We start from the raw sequence: 20,469 nt of genomic DNA, 5'->3' as shown, positions 1-20,469 counted from the left end.
TGTTCTGGGGGAGGGGTATTACCTAGTAATTCATTTAACCCATTCCTCATGTAACATTTTGTTACAGTAACTCGCTAGAATGGCTGGTGGCAGTGGTTTCTTTTTTACTACCCAGTGACATGTATCTGCAGGTGGATTCCTCAGCTGCAGTACTGCACACAAGGGTGACCATTTTTTCCAACATGGCCCCTGTCTTCCTTTTTCGCCATTTCCTGTTAGTTAGTTTCTTCTAGGCTTTAACTCTCTTGTTTGCATCAGGTTTGAGTCCTTTGTGTAGTTTGCCTTTGGTGGGCGTCAGCCCTGAAGCCCGCCCAGGCTCTAGAAAGGCGGAAAGTGAGGGAGGGTCCCGAAACGTCCCTGTACTTTGTCTCTAGGTGAGCCTGAGTGCAACTAGTTCCAATTGGCCAGCCGGCTGTACCTGGAGGACAGCCACCATGCTGTGTGTTTGACAGCTTAGGGCTGTGAATGAATGGGAACTTACATAAAAACTGAGATTTTGGGGATTAGAAGCAGAGTCGGCCACTGAAGGACAACATCCAAAGTAGAAGACAAGAGAAGACACCAGCAGCACCCTCGTGGACCATGAAGTTTTTGAATCGACAGGGAAGACCAGTAAAGGACAACTTCCTCCCTTAGGCTGGTGGGAACAAAAAGCCTCGAGACAAACTATCTTGGCACAACCCCCGACTTGCTGTGCCTTTCTAAGGCTTCATAAACCCAATACCCAGGGAAGCTCAACCACTTGTGAGTGCATTGTCTTCCGAAGTCCGACTCCGGCCAGATCTTCGTGGGCATCCAAAGGACACCACAGAAGCAAGAAATCTGCATCCAGAGTCCAGAGTCGCTTCACAAGAGTCCAGGACCAAGGCATCAAGGAAATCCTAACCATAGGTTTTTGTTCTTCGTAGGCACTGAGAAAAAGGCACCAAAATCACAAAGACACTTAATCGACAGAAATCCATTGCTGCCGAGTCCCTCTCTAAAGTGCTGGCTCAGGAGCTCAACTTCTTCAACTCCTTCACTGAACCTTTACCCAGCCACTGGTCCGCTAACACATCTTGTGCGTTAATTGACCCCCTTGAACCACTAACAATTAAGCAACTGAACTGCCGCCTCTTCTTACCTCACACCTCCCTCTTCCATCTCTCTCTTCCCCTTGGTATTTTCACTGCGGGTTATAAAATAGACACTGTCATGTGCATAATAAAGAAACTTGTTGCTGACAATCTCTTGTTCTACAGTCCAGGTACTCTCCCGCCTCACTACTCCCATTGCTCACCACTCTCACACCTCTTCCATCCTAATCCCACTTGACCTCTTTGCAGCCATTGACACTTAAGACCATCCCCCCTCCTAACCCTCTGGTCTCTTGGCTTAAAGGACACTGCACTCAATCAGGTGGAATCTTATCTCGCAAACCAATCACCCTCTGCAATTTACACAGGTCCTCCCCCTACTGTCATGCACAGTAATGATGCAGGTTGGCTCTCCACGCATCACCACTTTCTCTTTTAACTTCCTACTTCCCGTCTACAAAGCTATTCATTAACTTGCCCTTCCCCCACATTGCTGAGTACATCTCTCCCTCTTTAACGCTATGATCCTCCTCCTTCCTTATCCATTGCATCACCAGCCCCCTGCACTTCCTTCTGCGTATACTTCTTCTCCCTGCTAGACACAGTCTACGAGGGAGCATTTCCCACCCCACTCCTAGACTCCACAAACTGACTCACCATTGTCTGTTCCAATTGTAAATATGTATTTTATCATATGCTGTGTATGTGGTCATTATATCTGTTACCTAGCCCATGTCCCAGGTTCAAGTCCAAAATACCCTACCCCCTAATAAACCGATTACTCTCACTCAAGATGTCCTCAATTTATTGTAAAAGCACCCTACATAGGGACTACCTGTGTCGCCAGTATTATTTCCTATGGACATCATTTCTGTTCAAAGTGGCATCACCAAAAGTCAATAAATAGAATAAATGCACAATACCAAGTTATACAAGGAAAATACAATAAAAGCTAAATGAAGTTTATCAAGAGTCCAGAGAGCTACAGGCAAGGCAACCTTAAGCCTGGTGTTGGGGTGGTCAGGAAATGTTTCAATGATGAAGAGGGTTTCACGTTGCGTGCACCATATGTTTGACTGGGGGTGCAGCGAAGTTAGCACAAGGTTCCAATTATATATGTATCCAGTGTAGGTAAATGTGTATGGGATGTGTTACTTTCAGTGTTACTTTGTGTTCCAGTTGATGCATATCAGACTTGCATGCGAGTAGCAAGATAAATGTCAAAATCGCCAAATGAACTATAAACATGATCCAGATATGGTGTGCTCTTAAGTTCCTAGAAGCTAGGCAACAGGGAGTTTCATTATGCACATGTAAGGAAAGGGACTTGTCATGGAGAACCCACTGTGAAGAAAAACATGATAATTATTAGACCTGCATGTGCACTGATATACATACACAGGGAATTTATAAATCTGCATTTGGTGGGCTTTTTTTTATAAATGGATTAAATTCGGCAGTCAGGTTTTAGCGAGGTGAGTTTTAAGTGAATTGGAGAAACTGATTTTGCAGAGTTTCAGAGGCCAGAAGAAGGGTAAATGAGTAACTATGCCCATAGCAGATGGTCAGCTTACAAATCAGCCAGGGTTTTTTTATGAGCTGGAAGCATCAATAAAGGCAAATCTTTTTTAAGTACATGGAGGCTTGCAGAGGTATCCGAACATTTGCTTTTGGCCAACAATAAACGTGGAGTGATGGACACCTGAAGCCAGGGTTGATCGATACTCCCTGTGTTTCAATTGCTTTCAGGATGTGCCACGTGTGCTGAATTGGTAGTCGTTAGATTCAAATTTTCCAATTATGCCAGTAAGCAGGAGTTAGGGGAGTTTTCCCAAAGTCTTCTGGAAGGTAGGACTTCACAAAACTATGCCAGTGGTTTGTAGATACCCAACTCTTACTATCAGTCTGTACTACTGCTGGAACCTTGGTAGAGTGGCAGCGCAGTCAGGCTTATCAGAAGAGGAAGATATGCGCTGTAGGTAAGTACATTGAACCCAGATAGTAACGCACACCAAAGAAACACTTACACATACATTTATATTAAAATTCAGATTTATTATATTTACACAAGAATCACTTTCAAATACTTAGCACAATAAACCAAAACACTTAGGAATACTTAAGAATACTTTTCAAAGGCCACTGCTTAGTTTGTAGTTGCTCGCACTTACATTCGTTACAGCTTTTGACAGTAATGACAGTTCTGTCTTATTATCAGTAATAATTTGCTCTACTTACACATATAAGATAGTGACTTTGGGAACGAAAATAGTTGATTAGGGTTATACTAGCAAGGCTCAAGGTTCTAGAGGCAGTTTCTACACACAGCAAGTCTCCAAAACGCAACCCTAGCCAAAGGCAGTTCAGAGAGGGCTTAAAGTCTTGACAAGCAGCAGAATAGAAAAAAACCTGTAGATACTTTAGAGTCTCTAGTCTTTATGATGTAGCAAGATTAAAACGACGTCAGGGACCCTGTTAAGGACTTGCTGAAGGGATACAAACAGCGGCTTGAGTCAGAGGTAAGAGGTGGATACCCTGGACTCCTCTACGTGCACTCCAATGCTCTGGAGCGACTTCAGGGATCAAGGTAAGCAATAACATTCTCCACACAGTATCTTAGGTTAGAAGAAAAGATTGTGGCTGGATTCTCCTCGATGTGGTGGTTCTGGACCCGACCTCCGGATTCCTGGGTCTGATGATGAAAGGCAGGACAATGGACGGGATCAACTTCTCTGGTCACTCTGCAGTTTTGCGCCTTTTCTGCAGCACCAATAAAGGACGCAATTTGCCCGGTCAATCTTCTTCACGTCTTACTGTCCCACACTCTGCTGAGGGGGTCTGGACGAGTTGGATCAGGTCTCTGGAGTTTCCTTGAGATCCCAGCAAAGACTTGGACGAATACGGCTTTTCCACAATGATGTACTCGAAATGGGCAGGTCTCCGTCTCCTGGTATTGGGATTCCACAGCTCTAGAAACTCGCAGGACTTCGGGAGATGTCGCAAATCAAAGTTTGTCTTGAGACTGGTTGTGCCCACCAGTCAAAGGGAAGGAGTTCCTTAGGAGTTCCTCTGTCACACAGAAAATGGGGTTAGGACAGCAGTGGTTCCTTCACTGTGTTGCAAAGAGTCTGCAGTCTTCTCTGGTCATCTTCTTCAGTTACTTCAGATTCCAGTGGTTGACTTGCCTTTCACCTCATGAGCCTGAACTTTTATACAGTTCCAGCACACACTCCTCAGCAATCTCTCTCAGCAATTTACAAGGGGCGAGTGGCTGTCCAATCAGGACAGCCAGACCCCCAGTGGGAGCTGGTTCTATTCAGGCACTCAGGCAGACAAAGGGTATTGGAGTGAAAAACTCCTCCCCCACTTCCTGCCTGCCCAGACACACTGGAACCTAGGCGGGGACACCCAAAGGTTCCTATCAAAGACAAAACACTCATTCAGGCCTCCCTCTCCCGGACAGTAGAAGAAGGGCTGACAAAGAACAACCACACTAGTAATGGCGAAAAAAGAAAGAGCCACCAAGTTGGTACTTGGGTAACCCTATTGTGCATAATCGCGGCTATACAAATAGCCTGCGGTAGAAAACGCACACAATAGTTGGTAGAACACATCCACTACCACCAACCATAAGTAGGAGATTGTCTGTTTGACATAAAAGTCACAGGAGAAGAGAGAAAGGGGATACTTAGTATCCCTTTGGAACTCCACCGAAGGTAATGTGTGCCAATCTCTCAGATTATAACATTTTTAGGAGAGATACTAAGTATCTCTCTATCCTAACTGTAGTAACTCTAGGATATAGAAAAGAATCTCAAAGGAGGACCCACTGGGTTCCCACCAACACTGCCCATAAGGAGCTGTGTGCTGCAATAGAAAAATACATATGCCTTATAAGAGATATGAAGGAAAACACACTCCATAGGACAGTAAAACAAAAAAGAAAGAGTTCCAAAAGATAGAGACCATAAGAATGAATGAGTGGAAAAAGTCATGTTATGTTGTGTTATGTTATGTTATGTTAATTGAACTTTTAAAGTGTGCGGTCACCAAAGGTATCTTGGCGCTGAGGAGGAGGTGAGGCGAACAGCTGAATAGAAAACCACATAAAATTAAAATAGCAGGGTCTTCAGAGATTTTCTAAAGGCTAGATGGTTGGATAGAGCCTTGATCGTAGGAGGAAGATGGTTCCACATTCGGGGCGCCGCAACCGAAAAGGCCCGGCCTCCAATGCATATGCGGCGGTATGAAGGGACTACCAAGAGTTCCGCTGAGGAGGAGCGCAGTGTGCGAACAGGGTGATAGCGACCAAATTTAGACTGAAGATATTCTGCTCCCAGTCCGTGGAGTGCTCTATGAACAATGCACAGTGACTTGAACTCAATTCTACGACTGACCGGGAGCCAGTGCAAAGCACGAAGGACCGGGGAAATATGAGCTCCATACGGGGATCCTTTGGCGACACGAGTAGCCAGATTTTGAAGGTGCTGTAGCCGCTGGATTAGGTCCTTAGGTTGGGTGAGATACAATGAGTTGCAGTCTTGAGACATGAAAGATCTGAATGGAAGTGAGAGGACCCCAGAATTTTGACAAGACTGCAGGAAATGGTGAAAAGAGTCGAGGAAGCATTGGTGCAGAAGCTGGTTCTAGTGTCAGGATTTACTTTCGGTTATGGTGTGCCGATTCCTGTAGGCGAGTCTAAAAGCAGAGTCCTGGGAGATCGCTAGATGAAGAAAACCTTTAAACACCTGCTTTAGGGAACACACACAGTGCTAGACATAACATCAGTGAGTATAACAGGGAACGTTTAAAATAGGTCAGAGCCATGATTCCATATCCAGGATTGATTACTGGCTTCTGTCCCAAGGAACTGATGGGGAGAGTGCATGAGTGCTCCATTCTACCGTGCACTTTCTCTGACCACACTACAATTTGTATTGTCCCTGTCCTTAAGACACACACGCAGACCCAGTCCCCTCTGGTGCATGTCACCCATGCCACTGAGGGATCCCAGTACCACCAAAACACTTTACACCAAAACTGAAGCATTATTTGACACAAATGTGTCACAAATGTGGGTTCTTTTACACTGTGCTCTAATGTATAGGAAACCTTTAAGGTGGTTGTTAGAGGGGGAAATGCGGTTGTTGTCTATCAGAACTCTAAGGACACTTCAGTGGGAAATGTGTGATCTCGAGGGGCAGATTCGACAACTTGAGAATGACTATGGGAGGACGGAGAATAAAACTCTCCTGAGGCTGATTAGGGCCAATCTAATGCACTTTCAGGATTTAGCGGACAGGGAGATACTGTACATCATCAAGCCATTTCTCGCTCATCGCTATGGCGAGGCGGACAGGCCAGGGCGGGCTCTGGCTAGTGTAGTCAAAATGGACTTCACCTGTAAGGAAGGCATGGTATTAACAGTAAGACAGACACAAGTGACCACAGTTCAAGGGCGTTTATTGAACTTCAATTGGGTTTGAAAAACATCCATCTAATCCTAAATATAAAGATGGGAGCAAGCTACGACCATCAAATAATAATAACACAGTCCTAGTGGCGTCTTGTCAAAATAAAAGGTCCTATACTAAAAAACCTATTGCCAATCCTTACCTCTAAATACAAAACAGTGTGGGAAATAATGTTATGCAAAGGAAACAAGTGTTAAAGAAATGATATGTCAGAATATTCAAGCCACAGGCTTCCCTTCCCCACGTTTTCAACACGGGACAAGGCAGCACACTCTAACTTAGCACAGTCTCTGGCTTCTCTAGCATGAGGGTGCAGTTCTGATGCAACACAGCAAACAACAAAGTTCCTTTCTACAATTTTCTTAGGTGATTTACTATTCACCTTGAATCCCCCTACGCCGCCCTCAGATCCACTTTAACACAATGTTCTCAGTATTTTCACGTATCTAGTTTCTTGGGTTATTCACTGTTTACCCCAGAACCCCCTCCGCTGGGCTCAGATCCACTTTAATACAAAATCTTCAACCAGTCTCCCTTTGCTGGGCTCAGACCAATTTATTTACTTTTAAAACAAAAGCTGCTTTACTGTATCAACATTGAAGACTTTCGATTGTGCGCAGGATTTTGCTTGACCCGTTGCAGGAGCACTTCGATTCACAATCCCTTGCCACCCTTTCACTTTTGTCAACTCTCAGTTGGATTCCTTACAGAGACCTTTGATTGAGCACACACGCGGTGCCAAACCACTGTTGCAGGTATCGTATCTTGGTTTCAAAGTTCAATCACTCATCTGCGGTTCAACTTTACTTGTGTCGGTTATCACATGCGTTTCATACAATGTTCGTGCCAGCACTCGCCCTACAATGTTGCCGTTTGCATCCTTGGCTTCAACACAGACCAGTCTTCTATCTGTCTCCCCAACTCACTGCCTGTGTGGATTTTACGGACACTGCTTTATTGTTGAAGCCCAGGAGAGTAGCCCATTGCTGGTGATTCTCCCTGCCTTGATTATCGACGCGGGAGGGCACTGGGTTCCTGTGACACACAATGCAGAATTCCTCAGCCTGGTTTCCTGGTCTTATGCTTTCTATTCTCAAGGCTTAGTGAAAGTAACGGTTCCTTGTCGAAAAGGTCAAGGTAACTTCCCTCCTTGCGATCCCCTTCTGTTTCGCTGTCATTTAAACAGCCATCTTGGAACTTTTGTTTCCTTGTGTGTTTGGCCTCGCTCAAAGTGTGCTCTCGTACTCCACCTTTTACCCATGTGGGGTAGTGTCATGGAAGTCAGTGTGTGTGATGGTCAGTAATTGCCTGACCTTGCCTGACCATTGTATTGGGACACATCAGGTATAAGGCTCAGGTGTTAGTCCGTTTTCTCTAATAGCGAGCAGTCTGTGAGAAATTGTTTGTGTTGCAAAAGGGGGTGGGGGGTTTGAGCTCCTAAATATTCTACCTGGTAGGATGGGGTAAAGGTGTTAAGAGGGAAGGGGATAGTGCGGATCACCATCCGGTGTCCCACTACCCGAAGACCCCTCACCCAGGTTATCCTCCCGCACTGGTCCACCCCCAGGAACTGGATCCAAAAGTGATGGCCGTTTCCTGGCCACCTGGATAACAGATCCCTGGGGACTAGTGGGTGAGACACCCCAAGAGTTATCTCCACATCCTCTGGGGCCACTGTGACGTCAGACGACATTAATGCAGAGTTTCAGGCGCACTATCAATCCTTATACTCCTGAAAGGATACTAGCACAGACGAGGAGTTAGCACAGTCTACCAGTACTCCTGGAAGCCTGGCGCTGGATGCCTGAATCACAGCGGAAGAAATAACTAGCGCCATTAAAGCTCTGCCGTCCGGTAGGGCTTTGAGATCAGACGGGCTGGCTGTCCAATTATACAAGGAGTACAGTGCTTTTCTTGCTCCTCATTTGGTGTGGGAGGAGTCACTTGAAATTGGGGTACTCCCACAGACCATGCACAAGGTGAAAATGACGGTTCTGGTGAAGCCTGGAAAACCGCTGAATGAGGTCACTTCAAACCGGCCACTGTCATTACTGAACACAGATGCAAAGGTCTTTGCGAAGGTCTTGGCAACCAGACTCCTTCCCATTATGGGAGACCTAGTGCATTCCGATCAATCGGGATTTATTCCAACTAGATCTACAGCTTTAAATCTTCGTAGGCTCTCTGGAATCATATCCCAGATTGATCAGCGGGCAGGGCGGGGGCGGCATCTTTAGATGCGGAGAAAGCTTTTGACTCAGTTTCCTGGAAATACTTGATGAGGGTTCTGCAACGGTTTCAATTTGGGGCAGCCTTCCGGGGATTTGTCCGACTGCTCTACTCGCAGCCGGTTGCTAGGGTTAGGACTAATACTACTAAGCTATCACCTACTTTAACCCTGCACAGGGAAATACGCCAGGCCTGACCTTTGTCTACCCCCTTTGCACTGACAATAGAGACTTTCACTGCAGTCATGAGGGATAGGCACAGACAAAGGGGACTTTGTATGTCTGGAGTACTGCAGGTTATGTCTCCGTACGCAGACGATGCACTGCTATATGTCTGCAACCCTGAGCCGGATGGCGGATCCCTTGGGGTTCCTCGGCATTTAGGTTTCCCGACAGCGGCGCACATTATATGAGAATAATTATGCTGAGTATATGCAGAACTCAGAGGAAAAGCTTAAAATCTGGGCTAAATTACCTCTCTCCCTATACGGCAGGATGACTTTGTTGAAAAAGATTGTTCTCCCAAAGTTAATATTTTTGTTGCAACATTGCTTTTTGGTGGGGTTGGTTCTTTTTCTCAACTGTACGTTCCAAAATGGTGGGGTTCCTATGGCGGTCAGGGGTGGCAAGAATGAGTTGGGAGAAACGTACAGAGCCGTACAACAGAGGGGTACTGGCTGCCCCCGACGTTGAGCTATACTACTTGGTCTCTAAGGCTCAACATGCAGGATACTGGTACTCACTGAGGCCGGAAACTGAGCATGTGATGCTTGAAAGATATGGGGCCTTGCCTGCTAACCTCGGGGCAGTTATTTTAAGTGACAAATACACTGGCTCCTGCACCTTTGATCCAGTACGTACAACTGTCAATGCTTCAGCCAGGCTGTTCGAGAGGTTGGAACCTTTGGTTCTCTACTATAAGAATATTCCACTCTGGAACTTCCCAGGGCTGGTCCCCACCTTTGATGCCAATCTGCAGAAAGCCTGAGGTGACAGTGCTGGATTGGTTTTCCGGGGACAATGTTCGTGTCACTAGACAACTTTAGGGCTAAGCTTGGTAGCAGTCCCATTCTCATTCTGAAATATTATAGGTTGAGAGTCGTGGTAAAGTGGTTGAGGCGGATGTTTCCACAGGAGCCTGAAGCCCACCCACTCATAAATGCTATAGTCTCTTGTGAGGTTCCCAGAAGGTTGGTGTCTAGACTGTATGAATTGGTGCTGAGGGCCCATTCCACGAGGAACACAGCATGGCAGAAATGGGAACAAGACTTAGACACCCAGTGGGAAAATGTTGTGCACTTATTAAAGAGGTGTCTCTGTGTGCCTGGTATGGACTAATCCAGTGTCAGGTTACCATAGTATTCATGGTTGAGACATTCTGTTTGGAGGGGTGAATTATCTAAGAATTAGACTGCTCCTTTGGGAAAGTGATTGGGTGTGAAATGAGTATTGTTTACAGTGCAGATTCCTTAATGTATTTTTCAGGAGGCCTTTGTTTACCCGGGGCAAGATGGAGGTTGTCTGCAGTAGCATTGATTGGCTGTGGCTGGGTGTGAGGTAGTTTGGAATTATTTTTAGAATTCTAAACTGCCTTTCGTTCAAGATATCACCAAAGCAGGTCACAGTTTTTATAGCTCCTGAAGTTTAAGGTATAAATCCCATTATCTAAAGAATTCATCTTAAAAGAGGCGAGTAATGGTGAGAATCGAGTCCCTGAGAAGAATTGAGAACATTTTGAAGATCCCAGGATAGGAAGCAGTATAATCAAAGCTAAAGAAGCAAGCTAAGTGAATTGTGATCTGAGTTACTGAGCGTATACAGTAAAGCACTAGCAAATGAAAAGGAAATGCTAGTGAAGGACTGTTAGAATTCTGTTCTTTTTGTGCCAGTTTAGATTGCCAGCAGACAAGGTGTTAAAGTGGAGACAGCAGGTTGCTGCGTTTTTTTTATTAACAAAAGCGAGCGAAGCGTCGCTAGTTTGTAATTAATTGTGTTTAACCACATAACTTGCATGCGTACAAACTTGTAATTAGTTTATGAGGCTTTTTGCGTTCGTTTTAGGAAGTGCGAGGAGATTACCGTCGGGCCAGTTAGAATAAAGGGCCTGCGGGTTTGAGGTGCGAGCATGCGCGGAACGTAGTGTTCGGCTCGGAATGCATTCTACGTCATTCAAGTCAGTTTCAGGAGAAACAGACGCCTTCTCGGTACGCGGCTGCGGCGCGAAGTACTTTTGATTCCAGTCAGCTGTCAATTATATTTCAAACGTTCTCGGTACGCAGCACGAAGAAATGTTTGATTCAGTCAGCTGTCAAATAACTTTAAAATACTTTTACTAAGTGAACTCATGCTGGAAAGCACAAGGTGACTTTTGGGGCGATTGAGACTACTTAATACAAGGAAAATTGATGATCTATTTTCAAAAGAATATTCTGTGAGATATAAATTAGGAGTAGTAGTTAAAGGAAGGCAGAGAAGCAGTCCCAGTATCTGGGATATCATTCTTAGATTTAGGCAAATAGAATCTAAGAATTAAAGAGGATTTTGAGATTTAGAGCAGATATTTAAGACGATTGAGTGAATCAGCAAAACTTCAACCATCTACATTACAGAGCCTATCAGCAATTCAGCATAGGCAACATGTATGCAGGGGGAAATATTGGGCAAGTAACAGCACTACGAAACGGGGAAAGTAGCAGATCAATGGTAACCTGTTTGTAATGACTTATTAGGAAATCTTCTGAGCCATTCAGTCGTGAGGTCAGATACTGAAGTCCTGGGCTAGAAGGAAACCTGTGTTTGTTATTTATAAGACTGTTGGGTCGGCAGGCTTGGGGGGTCTGCTGGGCTATCGTCACTCCCGCAGGAATTCCAAAGCTGGACCTGACATCCAGTTTAAGCTCTTAAATCAACTGGACTATAAACCTGCGAAACTCGCTAAATTCTCCCGAGACAGTTCTGATGAATGTTTCAAATGTGGCCACTCCCTGGCCCACACTATACATATGTTCTCGCACCGCCTGAGTATTGTTTGTTTTTGGCCGAAAGTTGCGACTACCCTTCATGAGATTATGGAGATACCTCCCTGGCTGGCTCCTGTTACATATTGTGAGGAATCCATGGTATCAACAGTCAGAGGACAACACAAGCGATGCAAGTTCAAGGGTGTTTATTAAACAGCTTCAAAAAGGTTAGAGACTTTCTACCTTGCCCTAATGCTAGAATGGGAGTCACAGTCAGTCTAGTCCAAAACGATAATAATTACACTAATAAACCTATTACCTGCCCTAAGCTCATACAAAAAGGTGTGAGGTTAATGTACTTAAATAATAGAAAAAGTGTGTTCAACAAAAGAATCAAGATGGCAAAGTGTTCACAGAAGGGTGACACCCTTCCCCATGATTTCCGCATTGGGATAGTATGTGGTAGGGATAGGTAACACAGTTCCCTTCCGTTAGGCACACTCTGGTTGCCTAGGGCAGTTCAACAGCTTTTTCAGCTTCAGGCTGTATCAAGGTTAGGCGTCTCTCAATCTTCAAAATCAGGCTTTTCCCGATGTTCAAAATAAAGTACAGCCAATGTCTCTTTGTAAACAAGCTTCTCTCAAGGTTCAAAATAAAGTACTGCAAAGGTCTACTTTCAAACAAGCTTCTTCGCTTCAAATAAATGTACAACATTCCTTCCTTCTCAATTTACATGGGATTCCATTTCCCATTTAGCAACAATAAATAATGATATTCACAGTTTCTTTCAACTTACTTGAGGTTTCCCTTCCCCAAGCTTTCTTTGTGTCGCAGGCTTTCGAGGCAGCATAGCCCTATGCCGGACCACTGCGACAGTCACTCATTTCCATTGGTTTAGCAATGCTTTCTGGTAGTTGTAGTTCGGTCGATTAGGGCTCCTCTCAATCGGGCGCAAGCTCCTCCTAAGTATTCTTTCAATTGACAGGCTCCCCTCGATCAGGCTCAAGCTCTTATGTCCATTTTTCACAGCAATGCTTTCTTTCTGGAGAGCTCCCCTCAATCGGGTGCAAGCTCCTCCTAAGTATTCTTTCAATTGACAGGCTCCCCTCGATCAGGCTCAAGCTCTTATGTCCATTTTTCACTGCAATGCTATCTTTCTGGAGAGCTCCCCTCAATCGGGTGCAAGCTCTTTTGTTCTTCTTTCACACTTTATACTTGAAAGCTCCCCTCGAGAGACTTTTGGCTGTGTCGTCTTCAGTACAGCAGGACCACTCCGATTCAATATATCATCCTGGCGCTTTAAAGTAATCTTCACTTTTTCAAACGCAGGCTTTTGTTCTATCTTGCATCACTCACCGGTTGTTGCCGTTCTTCAGTTTTCACTTTATGCATGGACATTTTAGGCTTTGTGGTTTATCGAACCTCCCCAAATTACATCTGTCCGTGAGAGGGAAGCAGGCTTCTAGAATTACGCTCTCTGCTTAATTCCATCAGCCGTCACTTGGAAATGTGGGTCTCTCGCCTGGCACTTAGCACTTTTTGACCAAAAACTTTTTTTGCACTTACTTTCATCCACTGTTTTGATATACAGTGGCTAAAATGTATTATACTTAGCAGTGCCCAATCAGACAGTTTTTTTTAGATTTTTTCTAGAACTTTTTTGATAAAGAATATGTATTTATATACATTTTAAAAATGTTATTGTGTGATTTAAAAAATTCTTTTTACCCTATTGTAATTTTTGTACAACTAATAAAATATATGATTTTGATTATTTACCTGACTATGCCTCTTATCACCCCTTCACTCACCTGAGTCAATTAATTTTTTCAATAATTGTATCTATCTGTGTAGCCTTCTGTTCTACTTTTGTATTATTTGCTGAACAAAGCCTGCTATGTTTACCTATGTTTTAAATAAAGTTAAAAAAAAGAAAAAAGTTAGAGGATGTTGCACTCAACAGAAAGGACTGCATACAGCAAAAATTGATGTTTGGAGTCTGTTCCAGGTTATCCCAAGACGGAGCAACCGGATCAAGAAGTAGTCCCTTGTATGGAAAAGAAACACACATTCACTTCTGAAGGATCACGAGTCAGCAGCACAGCTTCTTGTAAAGAATGCTCAGCTCTGAGTCAGACTTCAAATAGGCAGAACAGCCAAAATGGTCATTACTACTGTAAAAACAACACAACAAGAAGGGTTAAAAAGAAAATGGCTATTTCACAGGCCTTAAAAATGACTTAATAGTCATTTTACTCATTTTCAGGAAGCAAGTGGATACCAAAAAAGTCAAAAGGCAACACCAAGTAAAACCAAGATAAAAGTATGCAGCTGCAACCAGTGTACGATTTTGGAACACCTAGGTGAGTAAACCTGCCCAGGGACAAAACAAGGCACTTTACAGTAACCCTGTCCTAGTAGCCATATGGCCTACTTAGGGCAGCATATTTAAAATGCAGTTGCAATCCCAAGTGAAACTTTGGAAAATGTTTCACTGTTAAAAATAAATAAGGATATTCAAAATCCAGCAGAACGTCTAGAGGACAACCAAAGTTTGCAAAGGAAGACCGAAAGATTGATTTCTGACCTAGCAAGTAGGCTGTGGAAAGAGACCCTGACTTTGTGGAGTCCATAGAGAAATCTGTAACAAGCAGGAGCTCACTGGGTGAAAGGTCCGAAGGTAAAGCATGCAGGCACAGTGTGCGCCGGCTGCAGGGAAAGGTCTTCTGCAAAGAAAATGCATTTCTTAAAACCAGTTCTAAATGGTGTGTTTGATGATGGTCTTCTGTTCTAGAGCCCCAATAATTAATCAATAATTGTCCAGAAATTATCAATGCTAAATGACAATGTTGATAACGTTCTCCTGTACCTTCTTTTCAATTTAGATACATTTAGATACATTGCCCATGTGATAATGTAAGAATGTGTAATTAGTAACCAACAAATGCCGACTTCATGGCCATGTGTTTCGCCCATGGAGCTTTTTCCAGGCGATTCAGTTAAGTTTCTATATTGTTCCTTAATGTATGAGCACAGTTAACATTGCACTATGTACCATAGAGTGTGTGCCTGCGTAAGAAAATTGCAGGCAGCTAGTAAGCTTAATGCAGTCAGAGTAAGTGATGGGGGATCCCTCATTGTCATACTATTTCGGGTACAAGAATCTACAGGAGGCTCATGTAGATTATTGTACCCGCAATAGTATGACAATGTTGCAAACTATTGGGATGTGTAGTCCATCCCAATGTGGTCGGATTGTTCGATATACATTATCTTTAAGTTTTAGAGCCTCATTAACCTATGTATTTCATGTGAGGCCATATAATTGTGCTGTGTTGGGAAAGAGCTGCAGTACTACGTGTTGTTGTGCGAAATAGCATCTACAAAGGGAGAGAGGCCCATTCCAAGGTTAAAACCAATGAAATTTAGAGCAACGATGATGGCACTCTTAAGCAAGTAAGTAACAGAAATGACATGGGGAAAAAGGAGGCAACAGGCCAAGAAGCTTTATTCCGAGACCACAAGCTGGCAGAAAAACCAGAAACAAGGTCAAGCAGTTGTTGAGATCCTATTTATAGGAAAGGGGGCATTGCATGAATGGACAAGCAACCAGCATCCGGCCTGCATGTAGTACCACACACATTTCACAATCTTTTGGGAAGGAGTGAGGCACAAACACACACACACACACAAGAGCGAGAGTCACAAATCTTTGAGGATACCATGAGGGGAGTTTCCCCCTGAACTTCCCCAAAAACAAAGCAGAAGCCAACTGGATTTTAGTACGTTTCTTGTTCAGTCTAAACTCTAAAGCAATGGCTTTTGGTAGGAGCATTTATGACAACGGTTTAATATTTTAATAAGTCTAGAAGCACTGGAAAAACCAATGGGTATACCAATCATAATAATTGGTTATTGTTTATGACAAAAAGAATGCCATCACAACATATTAAAGAAAATCTTTTTAACTGAATTATTTTCATGTCATCATTTTCATACAACATAACAAAAACACCTTAATTTTCACTTCTAATTAATTTTACAACTGAATTCCAACTTCACTTCATTATTGATCATCTGCATTAATCCAACCTAGAGTTTACAATTATATTTAATATTTATATTAATAGGTCCTTTACATCACATTCGGTAACTCAGCCAATCATTCCGAAGATTCATATGCCAATAGTACAGGCTAGTCTTATGATATGTGAGTGAATGACCACTTACTTCATCTGGAGCTTGTTGCCGGATACGGATCCAAGAGCCTTTGCGATATCTATACTCTTCTGGAGACACAAAGTTTGCTGCGTATTCCGTCGTCGCCTTCCTTGTATGGAACAAAAATTCAAAAAACAATCAGCATCATCATTCGCTAAATCTTAGCAGTTCATTTAGGTAGGAAATAAGTTAGATGAGCAGTGAGAGTAAAAATTACTTTTCCGTGACAAAGGCTCTCTAGCATTGACATTTTCCACAGATTCAAAGCTGGCAGAGGCTGCAAGGTGCCCTCAAAGTGCTGTGGGCATGGGTGGTGCCACCAGGTGCCACGTGAGTGGGATTAAACTTTTCTGGGGTCCCAGCCTGGTGGCTGAACATTTCAACAATAGAAATAAGGAATCTGTAGATGAGATAGTAGCCAATAGAAGTGGAATAATGTCCTGAATATTTGCAGGTTTCTGTAATCTCCCCTCCATTTACCCTTATTCCCAGAGCAGTTAGATTAGCTGTATCTGGAAAAGGATGCAGCGGCTGTCAAACTTTCCAATGAGACAGGATTTACTTCTAGCCTGTTCCCTTTCTTGCCCATTATATTTTATTTTATTTTCTCTTGGCTTCTTAGAAGGGAACTTTCTTATGCACAGTAAAATTACATCGACACAGGCAAAAGTGACTCAGTATAGTTGAGACAAATTGAAAAATATGACCCTGCAAAACTATACCGGAGCTCTGTAGAGGATGGAATTTGTAATTACTGTGAAGGGCAGTATTCCTAAGCTTGGTTTTGGGCGATATGTCTTTGAAATCGGGCCAAAGATAGAAAATGAAAACCTTGACAGGGGCCTGCTCCTCAATTTCTGTCCCTTAAACCAGTTATTTCACTTCTCCATTTCTTAGGACAAGTTGCGAGAAGCAGCCATGACTGTGTATTGACTATGTCCAGGGGTCCTATACAAAGATGGATTCCTAGGGCCCTTTGACTATGCGGTTATGTGATTATCAAGTAGCACCGGCTCAGTAAGAGATGGCGGGATGGATTCTTGCTACATTGCTCAGTCAGTCAGACAGATGATTATGAAACTTGGCACTCATATAGACACAATCTCAAATGTTGAGGCTTATCTTCCTGAAATATCATAATCATAAAACCTAAAGCAATTGTGGGAAAATGATCACCGATTATTTGTAGGAAGAAAGCTCCCACTCTACAACCTATCCTGGGAAATCATGGCACTCTGCTCTATTCTGATTGACTCCATACTACCAAACCTTAAATCTCATGTCCAAAAACACTAAAATGTGACTCAGAAAACTGCTCAGTAATTACTAAGACTGTCTCTTCACAGCAACAATTCTGGCAGAAAGATAACAGCTTTACTCCTGTTCACCAAGAACGTACCTAGCTGGCAATCAATAGTCAGGCTATTGTACGCCTCTGGCCTCCAATCTAATCGAAGGAGGAGACTGCACAGTAGCCAAAAAAACTCCTTAAGAAGTTCAGCATTACTAGAAGTGTCTACAAGATTGGCACCTTGTTGTTCCAGGCTAACAATCGAAATTGGAGGTCATTGGTACTCAACTTCCATTAGGTCAATAATCCGGAAATTAGGCAGTTGATTACAGGTCCATAACCGCTTGCTATTCTATGAGAAACCTTAAACACTCTCAGCTTATTTCTCAACAGAAGATATGCATGGAGGTTGACCCATGTGACTTTCAAGACCATTGCATCTTTTTTCTTCAATTTTACCACTTTATGTCTGAATATATTGCTGTACTCTTGACCGGTGGCAAGCTTTGTCAGCTGTGAGACAAGACAAGTAATCGGCGTGATTGTTGATGATAGCCATTGTTTTATAGAAAAAATAAGAAAAGCAAAGAAAATGCTAACCTAAGTAGTAAGAACAATCAAATTAATTGTCTATCCTGAGATAAAAAATAATGTTGGCACAAAAATCAATGGTGAAAAACTGCTAAAAATAAGAAGGTAAGAACTTTCGAAAGTCACAAAAACACAAATAAATGTGCTGTATAAATGTATACTGCATGTGAAAAAACTAGATTGACCAAATGCCTTCTCATCAAAGGGTCCTGAGTGAAAAGCTGCTGAATGCAACTGGAGGTCGCTATGTAGTGACTTGCTCTACCTTGTGTGTGACAATAAAGGGGACAACTGCAATCTCATATCGGATCCTGTGTGTGTGATTCCCTGCGTGCTCCAAACCTGACAACTGGCGACAAGGCAAAAGCGGAATGAGCAGAGCGGCGACCCCTGCGAAGCGAAAAAAAAGGGAGGTGTCCGACTTGCTTAAGACCGAGCTGTGCTACAAACATCAGGTGAGGTCCGCCCCTAGCGAGGGAGTACTAGGAGGTCCAGAATCGGCAGCAGCTTTGGCACAGTGTTTTTTTCCTGGAGACATAAGGTTGCCACAGTCCTGTGCCCGCGCACAGCCCCATCTCTGTGCAGCCTGCCGTTGGCCTTCCCATTAGAAGAAAGGAGCGTCGGAATGCGCACGGCCATCTTGCGACCTGAGAAGCGTCCTGCGTTGCCAAGGCAACGTTCCGCGCTGAAGACGAACTGTGTTGAGTGCATTCCCCAATAGCAGTTACAGCGCTGGGTGCAGTCAGGGTAACAAGTCCCCAGAGGCAGGTAGTGAACTGAGCGGCAAGGCGCACACCATATGGGCTTGAAGAGTTGCATGTTTTCAGGGTCACAGGACCAAAATGAGCATCCAATGCAGACTGGATTAAGTGAGAAGGATCACTTTAAAGGGCTCAAGGAGCTGTAAAACTGCAGGGTTAGGAGACCAATAGGAACATCCACTATTTTGGCCGAGTGAGAGTGGGTGACACACAGAACCATGCCCAGTGGTGCAAAAGACATCCACTGAGAGCAGCGCACAATCTTTTCGCACCTGCAGAGACAGCTTGCCATGGCCAATGTACCCAGGCCAGTATTTTTCCTTCCCAATCCTGGTGAACCCGGAGTACGCTGCACTAACTGAAGAGATGGGTTCACCAAATACGTATTGGCCGTGTTTGGTGCCAATTATTCAAATGATATATGGGAAGCCCTTTTGTTTCATTGCCTTGGATCTACCGGCCAGGACATCTTAAAAAAGCTACCCGAGTCAGTAGGGCTGGGTGATGTAGGTTTGTATGAGAGGACAATTGCCAAACTCGACAAGCACTACGAAGATCAGGAGAATATAATTTTAGCACGCTACCATTTTGGCACCAGAGAACAGAAAGTGAGTGAGAGCATTGAGGAGTTTGTTACAGCCCTGAGGGGATTGGCGGTCAAGTGCCAAGAGCAACACCTGCGAGGCCAGCTGATGATCAAGTGTAGCAATAATAAGATACGGGAGGAGATGTGGAAAGAGAGCGCATCCCCACATTGGTAAGAGCAATTGAAATTGCAAAGTGCTTAGAGCACACGGAGAGCTGTATCAGAGCTATTCACTCTGACAAAAATTCTGAAAGCAACAAGACAGCTCCAGAGGAGGGATCTGTGAACAAGGGTTCGAAAGCATCTCAAAAGCAATGGTCAGTCATTTCAGTAAAAGGGTTAGAGGGGTGACAAAAAAGGGAGAGAGACTCCAGGTGACACTGGTCCCCACAACAATAGAAACACAGGACGATTGTGGGGTCCCCCGAAGGAGCTCAAACCCTCCCCGGGCAGAAGATGCTACAGGTGTAGCAGTGGCTCCCACCTAGCATATGATAAGGAGTGTGTAGCCATCCACATCATTTGTCATGAGTGTGGGCGCAAGGGTCATGTGGCGCGCTGCTGCAAACATTTCAGATCCTTTGGGCAAGTGCAGGAAGTGCTTGAGGATAATGAAGATGATGAATATGGAAACATGGGAAAGGAAATAATAGGGTTGGTGCAAGAAGTCTCTGAAAGAGTGAGAAGAAGTAAACCATATGCCATGATAATTTTAAAGGTTTTGTACCAAGCACCATCACTAACGGGATTGGTCCTCAGGCGCTATGGCGCATCTGCAAACAAAAAAAGGAGGCGTGGGGGCTAGTAGGGTGAAGAGGGAGTAGGAAAAGTGAGAAAGAGGTGTCCTGTTGGCAGCTACAGTTCGGTTTCAGTGTGCGCTTGGTTTGGGTGTGATTATCACATCGATGTGGGTCCTCATGTGCTGTTGGTGCGAGTTATGTGATGTTTGTTTGTTGTTGCGGTGTGGTGAAGTACGTACGGTTTGCTGTGCGGAGAAGTGGTTGTGTGGGTTTTTGTGTGCGATATGTATGGGGAAATTTGAGCTTTTGGGTTAGTGGGTTTTATGTCTCTTAGTATGTGAATTTCTTGTCCCACTTATCGGATTGTCCTATGGAGTTGGAATTTTAGTTTGTCCATATAATTGTTAGGTGTGATGGGTTATTAGTGCTGTATATTTTATATTCATCTGCACCCTTCCTATCAGTTTCCCTGTCGGTGATCCATCGCTGCCTATGTTTGCTTCGTCGGCTAAAGTGTGTTGGCATGTCATCCTTATCCTTC

General features: G+C 43.9%; 1 protein-coding gene across 4 annotated transcripts in view; it reads right to left on the bottom strand.

The window, feature by feature from the left end:
- MDM1 (Mdm1 nuclear protein) overlaps positions 1 to 20,469 on the bottom strand; it is a 390,136-nt gene that overhangs the window by 233,773 nt on the left and 135,894 nt on the right. For all 4 annotated transcript variants that reach the window (XM_069629725.1, XM_069629726.1, XM_069629727.1 and 1 more), the window contains one exon: positions 15,969 to 16,068. In XM_069629725.1, the coding sequence (XP_069485826.1) occupies positions 15,969 to 16,068 (100 nt within the window). The remainder of the gene's footprint in view (positions 1 to 15,968; positions 16,069 to 20,469) is intronic.

Source organism: Ambystoma mexicanum, chromosome 12 (assembly GCF_040938575.1).
Source record: "Ambystoma mexicanum isolate Mex_15411 chromosome 12, UKY_AmexF1_1, whole genome shotgun sequence".
Taxonomy (NCBI): Eukaryota; Metazoa; Chordata; class Amphibia; order Caudata; family Ambystomatidae; genus Ambystoma; species Ambystoma mexicanum.
The sequence above is the reverse complement of the archived record's forward strand: the minus strand, read 5'-3'. Positions and strand labels throughout refer to the sequence as shown.